The sequence below is a fragment of the Saimiri boliviensis genome, chromosome 2, assembly GCF_048565385.1.
Source record: "Saimiri boliviensis isolate mSaiBol1 chromosome 2, mSaiBol1.pri, whole genome shotgun sequence".
NCBI classification, from domain to species: domain Eukaryota; kingdom Metazoa; phylum Chordata; class Mammalia; order Primates; family Cebidae; genus Saimiri; species Saimiri boliviensis.
Window position 1 is genome coordinate 67,084,756 of NC_133450.1, and position 17,690 is coordinate 67,102,445.

Here is a 17,690-nt window from a genome sequence, read left to right on the forward strand (position 1 = left end):
AGGCAGCAGGAGGCACCCCGCCCCACAGGGCCCATGGCGGTGCCAAGTTCACGCACACTCATTGAATGAGCAACCTCTCCCGGGAGCAGGTGGCTGCAGTCCGAGAAGGGATGTCGTGGATTGTTCCTGTGCCGCTGCTGTCCCTTCTCACAGCAAAACAGCTGGAGCAGATGGTGTGTGGGATGCCTGAGATCTCTGTGGAAGTCTTGAAGAAAGTGGTACGGTACCGCGAGGTAGATGAGCAGCATCAGCTGGTGCAGTGGTTCTGGCACACGCTGGAAGAGTTCTCCAATGAGGAGCGGGTGCTTTTCATGAGGTTTGTGTCAGGAAGATCTCGACTACCAGCCAACACTGCTGACATTTCTCAGAGATTTCAAATCATGAAGGTTGATAGGGTAAGTAAGCTGGTTTTTTTTTTTCCTTTGTAGTGTCTGCCTTATCACTTCCTTGTTGTTGTCTTACTCTGTGGCCCAGGCTGGAGTGCAGTGGCATGATTTCAGCTCACTGCAACATCTGCTTCCTAGGTTCAAGCAGTTCTCCTGCCTCAGCCTCCCCAGTAGCTGGGACCGTAGGCGAGCGCCACCATGGCCAGCTAATTTTTGTGTATTTTGGTAGAGATGGGGTTTCTCCATGTTGGCCAGGCAGGTCTTGAACTCCTGACCGCAGGTGATCTGCCCACCTCAGCCTCCCAAAGTGCTGGGATTACAGGCATGAGCCAACACGCTTGGCCCTCTGCCCTGTGTTGCTTTTATGTTGGGGAAACAAAACTGTGACCCTCAAGTAGGCCTGCTGATTCATGCTTAATACTTGCAATTTCCAGAGTAATGAAAAAAATCAAGGAGTAAATTTGTTTAGAAACATCATTTAGCTTCAGTGGGGAAAAGTCCTAAGTGGATACAGAGAGCATATTATACCCAGCAACCTTCCCTAAGTCTTCTGGCATCCTCTTGAGTTAAAGCTGAACTTGACCCGAGGGATAGTTAAACTGCCTCTTCCTGCACTAAGGCATGGCCTTGTTTGTTTTCTTGAAGCTATTAACCATTAACTGGTGGGTGTACCCCAGTAGGAAGCCAGAGATGCAGGGAGCAATGATAATACTCTGTGCTTGCCTGCGTGGTGTGCATTGTGGGGCAGGCAGGGCTGCATCTCTGCCATCTGATGAAAGGCCCCAGCTACAGAGCCCTGGCCCAGCTGCCATTTTGACAGATGGCTTAGGAATAAGAGGGCTTAGAGTCTGAAATGCACGCTGCTGCCAGAGTCATCTTGCTTAAGCACCCATCTGACCATGTCACTCTGTTCCTTTCAGACCTTTCAGAGACCCCCTGTGTTGACTTTGGAATAAACGCCAAAGACCTTAACTGCCTTAAACACTTCCATAGTCCGGCGTCTGCTCCACTTTCCGATGTTACAACTTGAAAGTTCTCATGTTCTGGTTATAATGGGCTGCTTGCTTTTCTCCCTGGTAGACCAGGCTGTGTTTAAAATTCTGTGTTTTCATGTAAGCTGTTCCTTCTGCTTTAGTAAGTCCTCCCTCACACCCCTTTCCGTCTCTTGCAAGCACTTATTCATCCTACAAGCCCAGTGCCAGTCATCTCCAGGAACCCTTCGTAGGTGCTTTCCTGGAGTGCCCCTACCATTCCTGAAGGCAGACCTATCCAGACTCCTTCTCTCCATCTCCTCAACACTGGGTACAGCCCTCAAACCAAAAACTTAGCTGCATTAAGTGAGGAGTGCCTCTCTTCCCTGTCTCCATCCCCACTCTTCAGAAGACCCCTCTCCCACATGTGCTGGGAAGTTCTCTGAGCAGGACCCATGATGTTTGTTCAGAAAACAGTAAGGGAAGTGGGGCCTCTTCACACACAGGCCCTTCCTGCCAGCTTAAGTGTCTGGCTTTCTGGTGTTTTTCTATTAGCTACTCTTGGAGTTGCTGTAGCCAAAGCTATTCCTCCTTGTGCTGCCTCCTGAGGCTGCAGGTGGCTGCTCTGCTCCTGGGCTAGGCTTGCTGGAGAAGCCACCAGCAGGAAGGGTTATAATAAGAGCCTTTCCATAAGTTTTCTACATGACTTGCCAAGAACTGTAAGTTGTAAATCTGTTTTGTTGCTTCAGAGCAGTGGGGGAGGAGGAAATGGCTTATTTCTATTCAGCTCTGGAAACAATCCTTGCCTTATATTGGTCTTAGGCTACCCCTGCCTTTCTAGGAGTTAATCCACCACTAATCTCTAGCCTCAGGGTTGTCAGCCTCAGTAACTGACTACGGAAGACTTTCCTTTGTGGCTTTTAGATCATTTCTGTAGTACCCACATTTAAGTCATCAGAGAGCCACCTAGTGGCACCTGCCTTCCTTGCTGCTTTCAGTTTTTCTACATTCAAGCTCTGAGTCATCCATCACTGGCTGTGGTGCATTTGGGCTGCTGGGCTATCCCCCTCCCATTGCAGGACAAGTGGCTCACCTAGGTGTAGGGCTCTGGGGAGAAGGGCTGATTTCAAGAGGATGCTGAGTAAGAGAAGACAGGTTTTTTTTTTTTTTTTTTTAAGCAAACCTTTTAAAATTTTATAAAAACAGTATAATGTCTAGCTGGGCGCAGTGGCTCAAGCCTGTAATCCCAGCACTTTGGGAGGCCAAGGCGGGTGGATCACGAGGTCAAGAGATCAAGACCATCCTGGTCAACAAGGTGAAACCTCGTCTCTACTAAAAATACAAAAAGTTAGCTGGGCATGGTGGTGCGTGCCTGTAATCCCAGCTACTCAGGAGGTTGAGACAGAATTGCCTGAACCCAGGAGGTGGAGGTTGCGGTGAGCCGAGATCGCGCCATTGCACTCCAGCCTGGGTAACAAGAGCGAAACTCTGTCTCAAAACAAAACAAAACAAAACAAAACAAAACAAAACAAAAACAGTATAATGTCATTACTGTTATTACAAATTGTTTAGGAAATAGTTGTTTGCAAGGAGAGATAAGGAACATATATAATCCTGTCTCTCAGCCGGGCGCGGTGGCTCACGCCTGTAATCCCAGCACTTTGGGAGGCCGAGGCGGGTGGATCATGAGGTCAAGAGATTGAGACCATCCTGGTCAACATGGTGAAACCCCATCTCTACTAAAAATACAAAAAATTAGCTGGGCATGGTGGCACGTGCCTGTAATCCCAGCTGCTCAGGAGACTGAGGCAGGAGAATTGCCTGAACTCAGGAGGCGGAGGTTGCGGTGAGCCAAGATCGCGCCATTGCACTGTAGCCTGGGTAACAAGAGCGAAACTCCGTCTCAAAAAACAAAAACAAAAACAAAAACGTGTCTTTCCAGTAGTAGCTATTTTTACCTTTGTGAAATTCCTCATGGTCTTTGCCACAGTTGTACAAATTTTTACATGATGTATCTAGAATTTTTTCTGCCTTTTTTTAACCTCCTGAACACTTTTCTGTTTTGCTGCTAGTCATCATAATTATAATTTTAAATGATGTATCACCATCAGTTAAATGGATAGACTGGGGTTCAACTGACTGCCCCTGCCTTAAGTGAGCTGTACAAGGCAGCCATGGGGCCTGCAAACAAGGTAGAATATACACGAGGAGGAGGCAAAGAGGCTCCCAAAGCTGGCTGTATCTCACAGTTGTTCTTTCCATTCTGCCTGCTCTGTTGGGGGATCCCTGCAGCTGGCTTCCAGTCTCTTGGTGGATGGGTACGAGGGACAGGTGCCCTCTTACTACACTCTCACCCTCTTCCAGGCACTGTGCACAATGTGTTCTCTCAAGCAGTCCTGCCAGTCAGGGCTCCTCCTCACTTGACACACACAGGCATTGGAGAAGGTGAGGAAAGGAAGGAACGTCTTCACTCAGAGCCTTGAGGGCCTGTGGGGCAGTAGGGCCCCTGCTTGTTCTGTCTGGCCCAGTCTCTGTGTCCACTTGACTTAACCATGCGGCCATGTTAATTCCATCTTGAAGGCAGAGAGAGGCCATGTGCAGCCCTATTCCCCCATGTGGCACTCTGATGTCCCCAGTCATGGCTCTGGGTCTCTCTCCACAGCCTTACGACAGTCTGCCTACCTCACAGACCTGCTTCTTCCAGCTGAGGCTGCCCCCGTACTCCAGCCAGCTGGTCATGGCCGAGCGCCTGCGCTATGCCATCAACAACTGCCGCTCAATCGACATGGACAACTACATGCTCTCGAGGAACGTGGACAACACCGAGGGCTCCGACACTGACTACTGACCACGCGGGTGCTCTCACCCTCCCTTTCTTCCCTCAATAATGCTCATTTCTGATTTGATGTTGATATACTTTTATGGTAACTACATAGATGTTTTAGGAACATAAACCAACATTATAAACAGTGGCCACATTATTTACTCTAAATGTAACAAAGAAATTAGATGTTTTTATTTTTCTGTGATTGTACAAAAAGAAAAAACAAAAATGAAGTGCTCTCAGTCAGGTTTTTTCCTTCATATTTTTGGTCACTTTTGATAAGTTTGCATGAAACCATTTTGGTGCATTTTTAGTTGGGAATGGTACATTTTTGTAGACCCACCCAGTGAACATGAAATTGTACATGGTGTATAATTGTTCATTAGAAAGGACAGTTTTACATGAATATTCATATATTTATTTTGTTTTAATTTGAATTGCCTGTTCAGGGTTCCTTATGCAGAGAAATAAAGCAGATTCAGGAATTGGAGCGTGGCTGTTGGTGTTGCTTCCTGCAGAGCTTCTGACTGGGAGCTGCCATCGAGGCAGACATTAGCCCAGAACAGAATGAGCTTCCAGGCCTGTCTTGCTCTGATGGCTTTTTGACACATTCAGAAACATTCCTTTACATTGAGGGTGGGCTTCACTTGGAAATTACTTGTGGTTCTAAGATACCCCTGTGGGTTGGAAGCTCCTTTGTTCCATTGCTCTTCTGTCATCCTGGGTCTCTCTCACTTTGTTCCCTCAGCTGCTCAGCCCTTGTCAGCACCACCCTTCCTTCTCTGGACAGTCCCAGCATACCTAATGTGGGGTGCAACTCTACCAGACAAGGAGGAAGAAGACTTCAGTAATGCCACCTGGCCCTTCCTATGAAGAACCTACAAAGACAAAATGAGCACGTGATGGAATGAAAGAACAGGGCAGTTGACATGTTCCTGTGGGGAGGGCAGCCAAGTGGAAGGTGTTACAGAAAGGCCGGCTACTGCGAGCAGGCACTTAGCATGTATAAATGAGTGAATAAGTGGATGAATGTTCCAATCAACGTGAGAACTGATGAGTGGCTCTCATATCCTTGAATGATGGAATTGTGCGGAGGGCTGGGGAAGGGGTACATTCCTGGTGCTCAAACCTAGCTGCCCCTGCAGGCCCTCAGTGCTGGTGTGTGTCAGCAGTGTCAGGGTGAGAGTGTGTTTCTGGGGGAAGGAGCCACCTTGAGAGCAGCTGGGAGGGTTCTGGCTTCTTGGAGTGTGTGCAGGAAAAGGGGAGGCCTGTGGACAGCTTGTCTCCCTCACCTGCAGCAGGTTCATGCCACAAGCTGCTCCCACTGGACTTCCTGGACAGGGTCTTTACCAACAGCCTGCTCAAATGAAGTGCCAGACAGCCAGCCCTCTGCAGGCAGTTATTTTCCACAAGGAAGATAGAAGGTATATGTTTTCAAAGAGAAATTGAAAGAAAAATACAGTTTTGCCAGCTAAGATAATATGGTAAATGAATCTTTCCTAGTGAGAATACCTAATAATATTTAGAATGATGTCTTCTTTGTGTTATTTTTTAAAAGACTTCAACTACAATTGGGTCTCAGAGGGAGATTACAGCTTTGGGGGGAACCCCAGGAGTTCTGGGTAAAGATGAGCCTTTAATACTAAGAGCATAGTCAGTAGCATTGTTGAAGGGCTCTGGGCTTGAAGTCTTTCTGCTGGAGGTGGCAAGACCCTGCCTGGGTCTCTGGACCAGGAGAGAATTTATCTAAGAAAAGAAAGGCATCTGTGCTTCCAAGATCCTGGATGATCCAGGGGAGGCCTCTTAGGATCTTCTGAGTCGCTTCCTACCTCCCTCTTGCTGAGCTGGGCTGAGGACATGCAGAGCAAAGGATACATCTGCAGTCTCTAAATTCAAAATAACACCTCATCCTGTGCCACTGCCACGGTTTGCTCTGGACTGAGAGGCAGGAGCACCCCCAGAAGGCTGGCACTGTGGTTGCAGGTCCTGGGCTCAGGGCTAAGAGACAACTGCTCAGGTTTGCCCCTGTGAGAGGAATTGGCACAGTGCTGTGGTTTTATAACACACACTATTTCTTTGCCAGAAACTTGTTATTTCCTCATTGTCTTGACTATTCATTTTTGCAGAGACAGGGTCTCACTGTGTTTCCCTGGCTGGTCTGGAACTCCTGGCCTCAAGCAGTCCTTCCACCTTGACCTCCCAAAGTGCTGGGATTACAGATGTGAGCCACTGTGCCCCGCCTCTCTTGACTTTTCGAAAAATCTGGAAGAGGGGGAAGCACAAGTCCCTGATCTGAGGAGCTGCAGTGGACCTGATGCAGGCGCTTTCCTTGGTTCACTTTCAGCCCTTAGAGAGACTTAGGCAGTTTTTTGTTTGCTGGCCTCATTCACTTAACAAATACTTGCAGTTTTTAAGACCCTTAAGCAGTCTCAAGAAAACTTTGTCAGTTTTTAAAATTTAAGATTTCTCCAGACATCTTTCAAAGTATGACTTTGTTCTGGGCCTCCTAGCTTTATGACCTTTGCCCAGGATTTCTGGCCAGATGAAGCCTACATCTGGTGAGCTTGGGTTTTAGCCAAAAGCAGATCTTAGGCATTGCATCCTAGAGCTGAAGGGAAAGTCTCGAAGAGGTCAGATGATCTCTGCCTGTATAAACCAAGAATCCAAGATCAGGAGAGGGAAAGCTGGATCACAGGTACACCCTGGCGAGAACTGGGAGTCTCTGCTTTTTGTCAGCATTCCGTGGTAGGGCCGGGGACGCTCAGTCACTTCCCTTCCAAACACTCATCCTGTGCAGAAACAAGCCAGTGTGTCCCTGCAAGACAAGGCTCAGCGCACCACCTCCTGACCTAAGGGCCTGTGCCCCTGGTCTCTCTGCTGGCACTGGGGCTCGTGTGCAGAGCAGCGCAACGTGGTAACAGGCCAGCCTCCAGCCAGGGATCAGTGTCCTGCCCTAGCGCTGAGGTTCAGTTCTCTCCCAACCACCTATTCCTCCTGCACGTGACCATTCGCTGCCTTGGCCAAACCTTTGAAAAAGTTCGCATTCCCGGAGTTGAGGGGCGTCTGTGATCTAATTGAGAACGTGAGGGCATAAATAATCCCAAGCCATCTCTGGGTGGCTTGAGAACACAATCAGGCTCCCATCAGCCCTGGCTCGCCCTTCCCTGGATATGCCTTGGGCTTCTTGACCTTTGCCTTTACTGTGCCACGTCTGCCACTGGGAACATCCTCCTTAGAGTTGGAACCTGTGGGAACTGGGGTCAGCCCACAGGCCCAGCTCAAAAGCTCTGTCTGCCACAACGCATGCCTGGCTTACTGACAGATAGACCTGGCTTACTGCTTTCCAGTGCCTGGGACTTGTGGGTTGTGCCAGGCTGTCAGCTTTTCTAGCCCCCGCCATGGATATGAAGGTACCTTCCCCTATCCCTGACTTCCAGGCCCTGCATATTTAGACATAATCTTTTAACAATGTCGCAGAGAGAGTATTGGTCTCATTTTACAAATAAACTGAAGCTCAGAGAGGTCGTATCTTGTCAAAAGCTATGACAGCAAAGCTTGGAGATTGCTCAAGAGCACCCTTCAAGCTCAGCTGCATGTCTTCCAACTAGGACTGAGTTCTTCAGGTAGGACCTGGTCCAATGCATGCACAATACCCAGTAAATGCTGGTGAGATGAATTCGTTGGTGGATTAATTTAGCCTGCAGGACCCTTTGTTCTATGCTAACCTGAGTCTGAAAGGGTTTTTCTTTTTTTCTTTTCTTTTTTTTTTTTTTTTTTAACTTTTTAATTAATCAGGGAAGGGGCACAGAGCTTCCATTCCTTCCCTGGGCATGCCACCCTCCATGACCTCCATGCATGTAGCTCTCTGGAAGCTACAAAAGTGGTGTTTTAGATTAAGTGAGTTATTGCACTCTGTTACGTGCTTTGCTCATGCCTGGTGATGGTGAACAGTGATTGTTAGAAGGTAGAGTGGAGAGCCATGTGTCTCCATCAGTGCCCACCTTCTGGAGTCACCTGAAATGACCCTTCACTTTCAGAACCCAAAGCTCATCTGGCTTAGGTGGGGGCCAGTTTGGATCCCTAGAAACAGCACTGGACACAGCTGTGAGCCCTGCTTGAGTTCTGTGATCATTATGCCTTGGGATGCAAGGGGGTTAATGGGCATTGGAGGGTTAACCTGGGAACTTAACCCTCATCTACAAAAGAGCTTCCATGGTAAAGGGAGGCCTTCAGGGAATGCAGATTACCCCATTCTAGCTCAACCTATAGTGACCTCTGCTTTACACAGTCAATCGCAATCCTTACAAGAACTCCAAAAGCAAGGTTCCCTTGTTATCTTTAGTACTCAGATAAGAAAACAGGTTTGGAGAGGGCCTTCTATCTCTGGTCACAGGGCTATAAAGTGAGGGAAATGGGATGGAAACCCAGATCCATTAGATCCTGAAGCCAGGATCCTGTTGTTCTCCAGGCTAAGCCACCAATTTAGGACAAATAGGACATACTGGGAATCAGGGCTTATTGGAGATGATGAAAACAAAGCCCTCGGGAGTAAGTGGCTCTGTTGCAGACAAACATTCAACCCTCTGGAAGCCTGAGCTTGCTTTCAACAGTGTTCAGAGTAACAGGAGAAAAATTCATTCCCAACAAGGCCTCTCCAGATTACAAAGCAGTGGTGGGCAAACTGGGAAGTCACCCAGAAGCAGCCTGGATCTCACGGGCTAGTAGTAGGGTCCTGCCACTCCACTGCAGCTGGTAGTGTGACAGAGCTGGCTCTCCCAACACAGGGATTAGAAGAGATTATTCTGGCCAGGGCTTACTGTGGCTACCCTGTTTCTGGAGTAAGCACTGCCCCAGCCAGGGGCCCTTCAGCAGTCCCCAAAGGGACTGGGGTAGGACAGGGTGCTGGTTGCCTGTTCACCTGTCCTGCCTGGAAAAAAAATCCACTGCCCCTGGGACTTCACCTACCATCTGTGCATGGGGCCCTGGTTCTTGCTGGGGGTAGGTTGGGCGGAGTGGGAACGTTCATCTCTCATTTCATCCTCACATTAATCTGTCTATTCACTGCTACCTCCATCCCTTACTGTAACTGAACGAAACAGGTGCAGATGCTTGAATTAACAAGAGCGAGGTCTGGTAATAAAATCAAATTTATTAACCAAGCTAGAAAAGGGGGAAGTAGTCGGATTGCTCTTTAACTGCTTGTTTTTAGGGGGGAAAGTTTTTAGGGGTTTTAAAAGGAAAGACTTGATAAGGAAGGTGTATAAGAACTGGGCTGAGTATGATGTCTGTTTTGTTCTGGTGGCTATCTTGGGTTTCAGTCTACCTGGACCTCAGATTGACGTTATTTTAACAACGGCCAGGTGGTTAATTAGCCATTTTGAAGTAATTTTTGGAGGTTTACAGCTGGGTTTCCAGACTTAAGATTAGCCCCTGAAACTTCTAAGACATGACATAATTAGATAGTAGCATACAGTTAGATAAATGCAAAGGGGGCATATATGGTGAGAAAAGGGAGGGACATGGAGTCTATTTTAAGGCTGAGGATCGGCTTTTGCAGTTGCCTCAAGGTTGTATCTTGAAATCCAAGAGAAAGGGGAAAAAATTTTAAATGCATGTTGGAGTTAAGCTGCAGGATACATTCCTTCTCTGAGTATCTGCTACTCAGCTTCCCTCCTCATTCACTCTGCTCCAGCAACTCTGACCTTGCTGTTCGCCTAACACGATCCACACCTGCAGTCCGCGGCCTCTGCACTGACAGTTCCTCTGCACTGCCGGTGTCTTCCTTCCACATGTCTTGCTTGCTTGGCTCTCTGGCTTTTATGTCTCAAATGTCATCTCAATGAAGCTTACATTGGTCAACCCTTTGTCTCAGAGGCTTCACTCCACTCCCCAGTCTCTTGCCAGCAATCCCCGATAGCCCCTTACAGCCTGCACTTTTTTCCGTAATAATTTCTACCCTCTTGCATACCAGTTACCTGTTGTCTCTCCCTCTGCTAGAACGTAATCTTCATGAGAACAGAATTTGTCTTTTTCCTTGCTGTTTCCCTGTTTGAGCAATGAATTAAGAAACCTGTGAGTAGGGATCAAGCTCCTCTTTCACACCTGGCCTAGGATGGGTGAAGGGCTTTGTTACAGCTGGGGCTGGGTGGAGCCGGAGCGTGAGCAGCGCCACGGTGCTCCCCGCCTCTTCCACCCACCCAGAATTCTCCGCAGGGACCCAGGACCGGGCGGCTGCCGGGAGGCGAGAGCCTTCACTAAGTGTGGGACGCCAGTCACTACAGCCCTGAAATTGAAATGGGAAGTCCAGGCTTGTGCTCGTGTCCAGCAAATCCAACAGGTGAAAATCTAGCTTGTCATCAGCTTATAACGGTTCCATTATCAAAAGCTTAGCCAAGGCTGCTGCTTTTGTTTTTGAATATTTAGTTTGAGGGTTTTTTGTTTTTCCAAATCATTTATTTTTCCCTTATGAGATGAGAACAGTAGAAAATATGGGTAACTGTGCATTTTATGTAAGAATTCAACAATTGGGAGAGAATTTTCTACAATAGCGAGTGCGGTCACTCCGGGAACTCATCTGTCCCAGCAAAGGCGAGTAGGCAGGCGCGCGCGCTGGCAAACCGCAGGGAGGGGCACCCGGCTTTCCCTCCTCCTGCTTCACCGAGATCACTACCGGGGGCCCCTGGAAGCGACGGTCCCCAGGACACTCCGGGAGCCGGCTGGGTCTCGAGGGGTCGCTCCGCCCGGAGGCTCTCCAGGCCCCTGCGCATGGCAGCCCTGGCCTCTCAGCCCCGGGCGCAAGCCCCCGAGTGGTGAGGCCCTCCCCACCGAGGTGATTTCTACCCAGCGGCGAGCAGAGTCCTCGAGGACGGCAAGGCACCTCGCGCTGCCGTTGGGGGCGCACCGCACAGAGCTGGGGCGGAAGCTAGAGGGGAAAGGCGGTGATGTTGAGTGAGAACCAGCCGAGTCTTTTCCAAACATCCATTTAATCTTGCGTTCCTCTGGGTATAATGTCGTAACGTGAGGTAGGCATTGTTATCCCCACTGTGCAGACGGGGAAACTGAGGCTCAGATTTGGTGCTGGTCTGGAAGGTGGAAGAGCTGGGGTCGAAACCAGGATGGTCTGGGGCTGCGCTCCTTCCGCGGGGGCCGCGGCGGGGCGGTATCTAGCGCTGCAGCAGCTTGCCGAGGGCCGCGGCGGGCGCGCGCGGGCGCGGGGGTTGGTCGGGCAGCATGGCGGCGCTGTGCTCGGCGCGCAGGGCCAGGCGCGGGCACGCGGCGCGCAGGCGGCGCAGGCCGGCCGCGCTCACGTTGCGGCAGAAGTCCACGTGCAGCGTCTGCAGCGCGCGCCCATCCGCCGCCACGGCCGCTAGCGTGCGGTTGGTGACGCGCGCGCAGTTCTCCAGGCGCAGTGCGCGCAGGCGTGGGCAGCAGCGGAGCAGGCGCGCCAGGCAGTCGTCGGTGACGTGGCCGCAGCCCGACAGAGTGAGGGACGCCAGATTGGGGCACCTGTGGGGAAAGCGCGGTGAACCGGGGCCCACTGGCTCGTTGAAGCCACCCAACCGCCGCGGGGGACTGGGCGTATTTATTTACCGAGGACTCGGGGCCTGCGAAGTGAAGACACTTGGCTGCGACGACTCGCAGGGTTCCAAGTCAGCTTTCTGGCCGGCCCATTTTCCCTGCTCTTTCTGCCCCTGCATCTCAGCGTACCTTCATCTACGTGGGTTCGTGGCTCGCAGCCTGAGGAGCCCCTGGTGGGAAAGCTCCGACCCCGGCTCAGCAGAGTCCTGGGGCGGCTGTGGACAGAGGGAATGGCCCGTTTCAGGAGCCACAGCCCTTGTTTGTTTAGCTCCGGACGTGCTGGCTTGCAGGGGAGCAGTGCGTGGCCACTGCTCCAGTCTAGCTTCAAGTTGAGGCCCCTGAATGTACCGGCGGGACGTGAGCGGGAAGAGGGATTTGTTCCTTGTAGGTGGCTTAGTGACAGGACCATCCCAACCCTCGCGGTGGTGGGAGCAGGCGTCAGCATTGACTCCGGGTTCAGCTTAGTTGACTAGAGCTGTTCCTGCCTCCCCTGGGGCACCAGCCTGGAAAAGGGCAGAGATCGGAGGCGGCTCGAGGCAGGCCCTGAGCAGGTACAGTCAGGGGCACCCAGGTCGCTTGCCCAGAAAGCTTGGGGGGACCCACTTTTGCCGCCTCATCAGCCCCTCCCAGCGAGAAAAGATCTTGAGCCAAGTTAGACTTGGCTTGTCGCCATGTCTGTCACTCCCAGAATCTTGCTTTCCTCTGCGTCGGGGGAATAACATCTACCGCTGGGGTTGTGAGGAGCCTGCAGCCGGGCCCTCCACAGGCAGTCATAATGCGCGGGACTAGCCGCTTCCAGTCCAGAAGGACCGACTCATGGGCCCAGGGGGCTCGGCTCTCCACAGCAAGGAGGAGCTGGAGTCTGGTCTGGGGAAGGGATTCCCTTTCCCTGCCAGCCGCCTCTGCAGCTCCGCGACTGCCCCCGCTGGGCCAGCTGAGCTCCTTGGTGGCTGGCCTGGGAAGTAAGGAACTAAAATATGCTGGACCCAGCCACGTTTCACACAGAGCCTAGGCCTCCTTCAGGTTCATGTGCCTTCGTTCCTCACCCCATTCAACCTCTACACCCGCAGTTTTGTTCATGAGGCAGCTGGCCCAGGGAGCCCAAGTGACTGGCCCGTGATTTATTTGCGGACCCGGGACAGATGCCTGAACCTTGCTGGGTGCCACTTCCTTATCTGTGAAGTGGGAGGAATTGTTACCTCCAAGGTGGTTATAAGGATTAGGTGTTTAAGCCTCAAAGGTGTTGGATGATCGTTTCCATAAGAACCTTTTGAATAATTCTAATGGGGTGGGGGGGAGCCGACTGTCCCCTGCCTAGCTATCCTCAGCCATTCCTCCCAACCTGAGCTGTGTGCCCGAAGAACCAGATTCGGTAGACGTTCATCAGTGCCTACTATGTGCCAGGTGCCACTGTGTCATTTAATCCTCTTACCCTGTGGGATAAGGAAAATTTAGCACATTTTACAGAAGAAATAAGGTTGCAAGAGTTTAGATACTGGAGCTGGGGTCACATGGTTGGATGCACTGGGCAGCTCAGCAGAGAGCCCCGATAGCCAAGCCCTTTGCTTTTTATGTGACAGCAGGGCCCCTTGCGTTACCAGTACAGAGGCCTGGGTGGTCCACTCCACACCTCGCAGATTGGGGGCATGAAGCTCGGTTCTGGTAGAGTAAGAATGAAACAACTTCAGGACTCGTTCTGCTATGCGTCTGCCCCCACCCTCAATATCACTCTCTAGTCTGATTCCTGGGCCTTGTTAAGCCTGTCAAAATGGCGTTGTCCAGCCAGGACCCAGCCCTAAGTCCATCTTCTGTTTCCTTCCTACCAGCTCAAAAGAAAGGTGGGGTCACTGCGCTATTTCCTTCCACTCCTGTTGTGCTGCCAGCAAATAGCAGCTGTGAACTTGGGTAGCAGTAAACTGGCTGAGCTTAGTTTTCCATGGACAGCCAGGCCCAGTTTAAGTGATCAAGGGGGTGTTTTTCCTCAAAGGCAGCACAGGACTGGCAGAAGCTCAGTGAGAGGCTCGTTGAGTACCTCTGTTGTTTCCTGGGCGGCTCTACCCATGAGGCTGGGACAACGGAGGGATCCTGGCCTGGTGGTTCAGCATCTGTGTCTGGGGTGGGGTTAGCAGATACACACAACATGTATTTGGGACATATACTAAAAAAAAGTACTGTTCATCTGAAATTCATATTTAACTGGACAGCCTATGTATTTGCTAAAATCTGGCAACCCTAGACTGTGAGCAAATCTCACCACCTCATGGAGCATCAGTTTGCCAATTTGAAAAATTAGGCTAAGTCACCCTCCCTAGGAGTACTGTGTAAATCAGTAATTCATCTTCTCCGGGAGTCTGGTTTGGCTAAGCTGACCCGAGGACCCTGGCTCCCCCGTCTCCTTCCTCTGCAGCGTTTCCCAGGCCTCAGGGGCTGTTTGCTAGGCCTAATGGAAGGGTGAGCTGATGGCTGTATCTGGAAGCCTTTTCCCAGAGCCTGACCTTGAAAATCCAGGCCCAGATGGACCTACCCAGCACTTAATGACTACCAGGGAGGACAGCTGCCCGAAGGGCAGGGACAACTGAGGCCCCACTTCTTGGTGTTTGCATGAAGCAGCTCCAGGACCTGTGAGGCTGAGGATTAGCAGTGGTTTCCCTCAGGATTGTATCTGTCTACTGGGGACTGTGTTTTGGGTGGGCCTGGATGTCTGCCTTGGGCCTAGTTTGAGGCACCCCCAAGGTGGAGCCATCTTGGTCTCATAATTTGCTCTTGCCTGCCCCCCCCAAGAGGGAAGCCAGAGCTAGCGGGGCCAGCACTGCTCAGGAGGCAAGGTGGCCTACCTGTCGCACACCCGGAGGAGGAAATCATTGACTAGGCTCTCGTGCTGGCTGCAGATGCTCCTCTGGAAGGCACTCTTGAGCCAGTCCTCAATGCTGCACACCTGCACACGGCTGGAGTGCCAGCAGATGGAGAGGCTGCGGAGAGCAGGGCCCAGGAGGAAGTTGTCCTTCTGGAGTTCAGTGAGGGAACGGAAGTGCAGCAGGGACCACAGTGCGGGGTCCTCAAACACCTCGTGGAGCTGGGAGCAGGTCCTGGCGAGGCTCTTCCTGCTGTCCTTGTCTAGGAAGGAGAAGAGGTGCAGCAGGCACTCCCGGTTGAGCTGGGTTATGTGCATGGTGAGCAGCGGCCACGTGTGAGTGTGACTGCAGCTAGGGGACGGGCTGACCTGCCTCCTCTCCTCCCCAGTTCTGGGCTGCCAGTGGACATATATGGTTAAGGAATGGTGTTTATTTTTGGCTAACAACTGGTGCTGAAGCTCTACGGAGGGGTGAGGGAAGAAACGGCAGGACCCAGACATACGTGTGGCAGTCTGTGGCTCGGCTTATGTTCAGAGGGATTGAAAATCCTGGCAGAAAAGCAGCCTATTGAAGTTACTTTCCTTAAAAGGGATTTCTTTGCCCTTTAGCTGACAATGGTGTTTGGTAGTGAGCACTTTTGGCTTTTCCCAAGGCGTTTTCATTGGGAGGCAGTGGCCAGGCCAGCTCTGTCTGGGTTTGCAGTCCCTATTCCTGGGGAAGGAGTCTAATTGTAAATGTTAACTGTTTTGATTTTCTAGTACATCATTGTGAATCTTTTGCTGCATCCTTCGTAGGAAGAAGTCTGTTGTGTGTAAAGAGTGAAGGGTGACAGTTGTGAGTTCTGTGCTGTAAGCAGAGTCCTTGGCTGATGCCTCTTTCCAGTTATTTTTGTGCCATAGAATAATGGTCTCCAGGCTAGGCTGGTCGACCTTCAAGTCCTGCTGCCCTCCTCTAGGCAGGGGGATTTTTCTGGGCTTCATCAACAGCTAGATTTTTTACCCTGAGTTGTTTATAAAAGATTTTACTTGAGTAGTTTCTTTCCAGAGTTGTGTTTTATTGGTTTGGTGCGGTTTTTGTTTGGTTTGATTTTTTTGTAGTTTTGGTCAAGCAGTACTGAGTATGTCTGTGTTTTAAATTGAAGCTTACTTGGCTTTACATTTTCCCACCAATATGGCCTTCTACTTTATATAACCTGTATTTCCCAAAATGTCAAGATAGATGAGGTAGCTCTTAATGTGAAACTGCTTGAAACAATTTTAAGTTCAGTATTTTAGACCATCTTTGCCTTTAAGCTGACCACAAACCATCTGCTCTGAGTGCCCTCCATCTCCTCTTGGAGAAATCAGTGGACAATCCCTTCCCTCTCTGACTCCACCCTAGAGAAGTTTCCTGGAGGTAATGTCAGTGATGCTCTCTCTTCCTGAGTACTCAAAGCCTCACAATATGGCAGATCCTTTTCCTAATGCTGCTTCACTCCTAAATCTAGCCCCAACCTTAACTTCCCTGCCTTGAATCCCTGGCATCGTTTTTTCGGTTTGCTTGGGGGATGCTGATACAGTGCAGCTGTGTAGGCCACATTCTCCCTAGGCAATAGGCAGTACTGAGGAGAGAACGGTTTTCCTCTGCCAGCCCAGAGACTACCACCACAGTGGTTACTTTTGTTTGTTCTCCCATTAGGAATAAGAGGGAACGGGGAATCCTTTTGGTTTTTCCATGGACAGAAGTGAAGCAACCTATGCTGAACTCACTTCTGGAACTAAGGTTTGGTCAGGGCTGGTGCAGCTTTGCCTTTAAGGCAGCAGGCAATCAAAGAAGACAGTAGCCACTGTAGTCAGTGCCTTTCCTAGGAAGCCAGCCTCAGCTGGTCCCCCTCTGTCTCCATTACTCCACCATGCCAAGATGAAGTGCAATGGAGGGACTCTCTTAAAAACAGACCAAGGAACAGTCAAAAGGAAGCCATTTCTCAAGGAAGGGGAGCCAGCCACTGCTGCTATTTCAAGCTCATCAATTTAGTTCTAAATTATAGCTGACACTCTGTCTAGGTGTACTTCTTCACTTAAAATGTATGCTGCAATACCACACAGGTGGTGTGATTAGAAAGCCATGTTATCTCCACTTTCCCTCCCCTATCTGCCTCAAACCAATGCTTTTCGGAGGGTTGACCCTTAGGAATAGGGATTCTTTCAACTTCTTGCAAGGCGAGAGTGGTCATTGTGCCTTCCGCTAAGAGTCACTGTGCTTCAGCGTGGCTTCCAAGCTGTACTACTGCAGCCCTGCTGGAATGGCAAAAGATTGGCAGGGAAGCACATTTAAAGCCTTGCCCCTCTGTTCTTCCTCCAGGTAGGCTGCAGGAAGCATCCTGGACTCCTGGGCCCCGGGGCAGGGGGCAGGGGCTGGCGGGGGCTTGGGGATGTGCTCCTGCCTGCTGCAGAGGGGTCTGCCAGTTCGGCCTTCTTGGGAGCGATGGTGTTTGGCAGCAGCAACAGCAACCACGCAGCCTCTGAGCAGCATGGCTGCCAAAAGAGAATGTGCCCCATGGAACAAGGATGCAGAACAATCTGAGCTGCAGGCATCTGTGTCTTCAACTTTAGAAGACTGACAAGACCAGGCAAATGAAGAACGTGGTTCTGTTTGCAGGAGGCATGGGGGCAGAGAGGTCGTCTATAGGAACTTACTGTAAGCAGGAGGTTTATTTAACAGCACTTATTTGCCTGTTTTTACCCTAAAAGATGACCAGTATCCTTTACCCTGAGGCACCAGTATTGGGGCTCTGAGCAGAGTCTAGCTCTACAGGGGAGGGAAGGGGCCTCGTTTTTCTAAGTAGTCACAAGATACTGAGAAGGATTTCACTGGGTAAGGGTGAGTGGGACCTCAGACACCTGACTGCAGGCACTAATCTCCTGGCCCTCACTTTGCCAGTACAGGTTACTTCATCCTGGCCTGGGTACAGCAGCTCCAAAGCGTGGGGATTCTGTTGACTGAGAAGGCCCACAGCTTGAGTAAGTACATCATGATTTATGTGGCTCCACTGAAAAAAGGTGTTCAGAAATAAGGCAAAAGTAAAGAGAACAGACTTTTA

At 50.6% G+C, this 17,690-nt stretch overlaps 2 protein-coding genes across 12 annotated transcripts in view; one reads left to right on the plus strand and one right to left on the minus strand.

Moving 5' to 3' along the window:
• Positions 1-4,671, plus strand: part of HERC1 (HECT and RLD domain containing E3 ubiquitin protein ligase family member 1) — a 234,792-nt gene extending 230,121 nt beyond the window's left edge. For all 10 annotated transcript variants that reach the window (XM_074393495.1, XM_074393494.1, XM_074393501.1 and 7 more), the window contains 2 exons: positions 90-395; positions 4,020-4,671. In XM_074393495.1, the coding sequence (XP_074249596.1) occupies positions 90-395; positions 4,020-4,205 (492 nt within the window). In that variant the 3' untranslated portion in view covers positions 4,206-4,671. The remainder of the gene's footprint in view (positions 1-89; positions 396-4,019) is intronic.
• A 3,231-nt stretch (positions 4,672-7,902) lies between these two features.
• On the minus strand, positions 7,903-17,678 carry FBXL22 (F-box and leucine rich repeat protein 22). 2 transcript variants are annotated; one of them, XM_039468719.2, is made up of 2 exons: positions 14,594-17,678; positions 7,903-11,687 (listed from the first exon to the last, which is right to left on the minus strand). In XM_039468719.2, exons 1-2 carry the CDS (start codon positions 15,109-15,111, stop codon positions 11,345-11,347), a joined length of 861 nt encoding a protein of 286 aa, XP_039324653.2. In that variant the 5' UTR covers positions 15,112-17,678; the 3' UTR covers positions 7,903-11,344. The 2 variants fall into 2 exon arrangements, with proteins under 2 accessions (XP_039324653.2, XP_039324654.2); XM_039468720.2 differs by lacking the exon at positions 7,903-11,687 and adding an exon at positions 11,876-13,418.
• Positions 17,679-17,690: the final 12 nt, after the last annotated feature.

Bases quoted from the DNA above. Each gene is read 5' to 3' on its own strand.
- FBXL22 (XM_039468719.2), bottom strand. From the start codon at position 15,111: ATGTCTGGGTCCTGCCGTTTCTTCCCTCACCCCTCCGTAGAGCTTCAG. The intron at 11,688-14,593 runs GTAGGCCACCTT...CTTTCCCCACAG, and splicing joins CTCCTCCGGGTGTGCGACAG to GTGCCCCAATCTGGCGTCCC.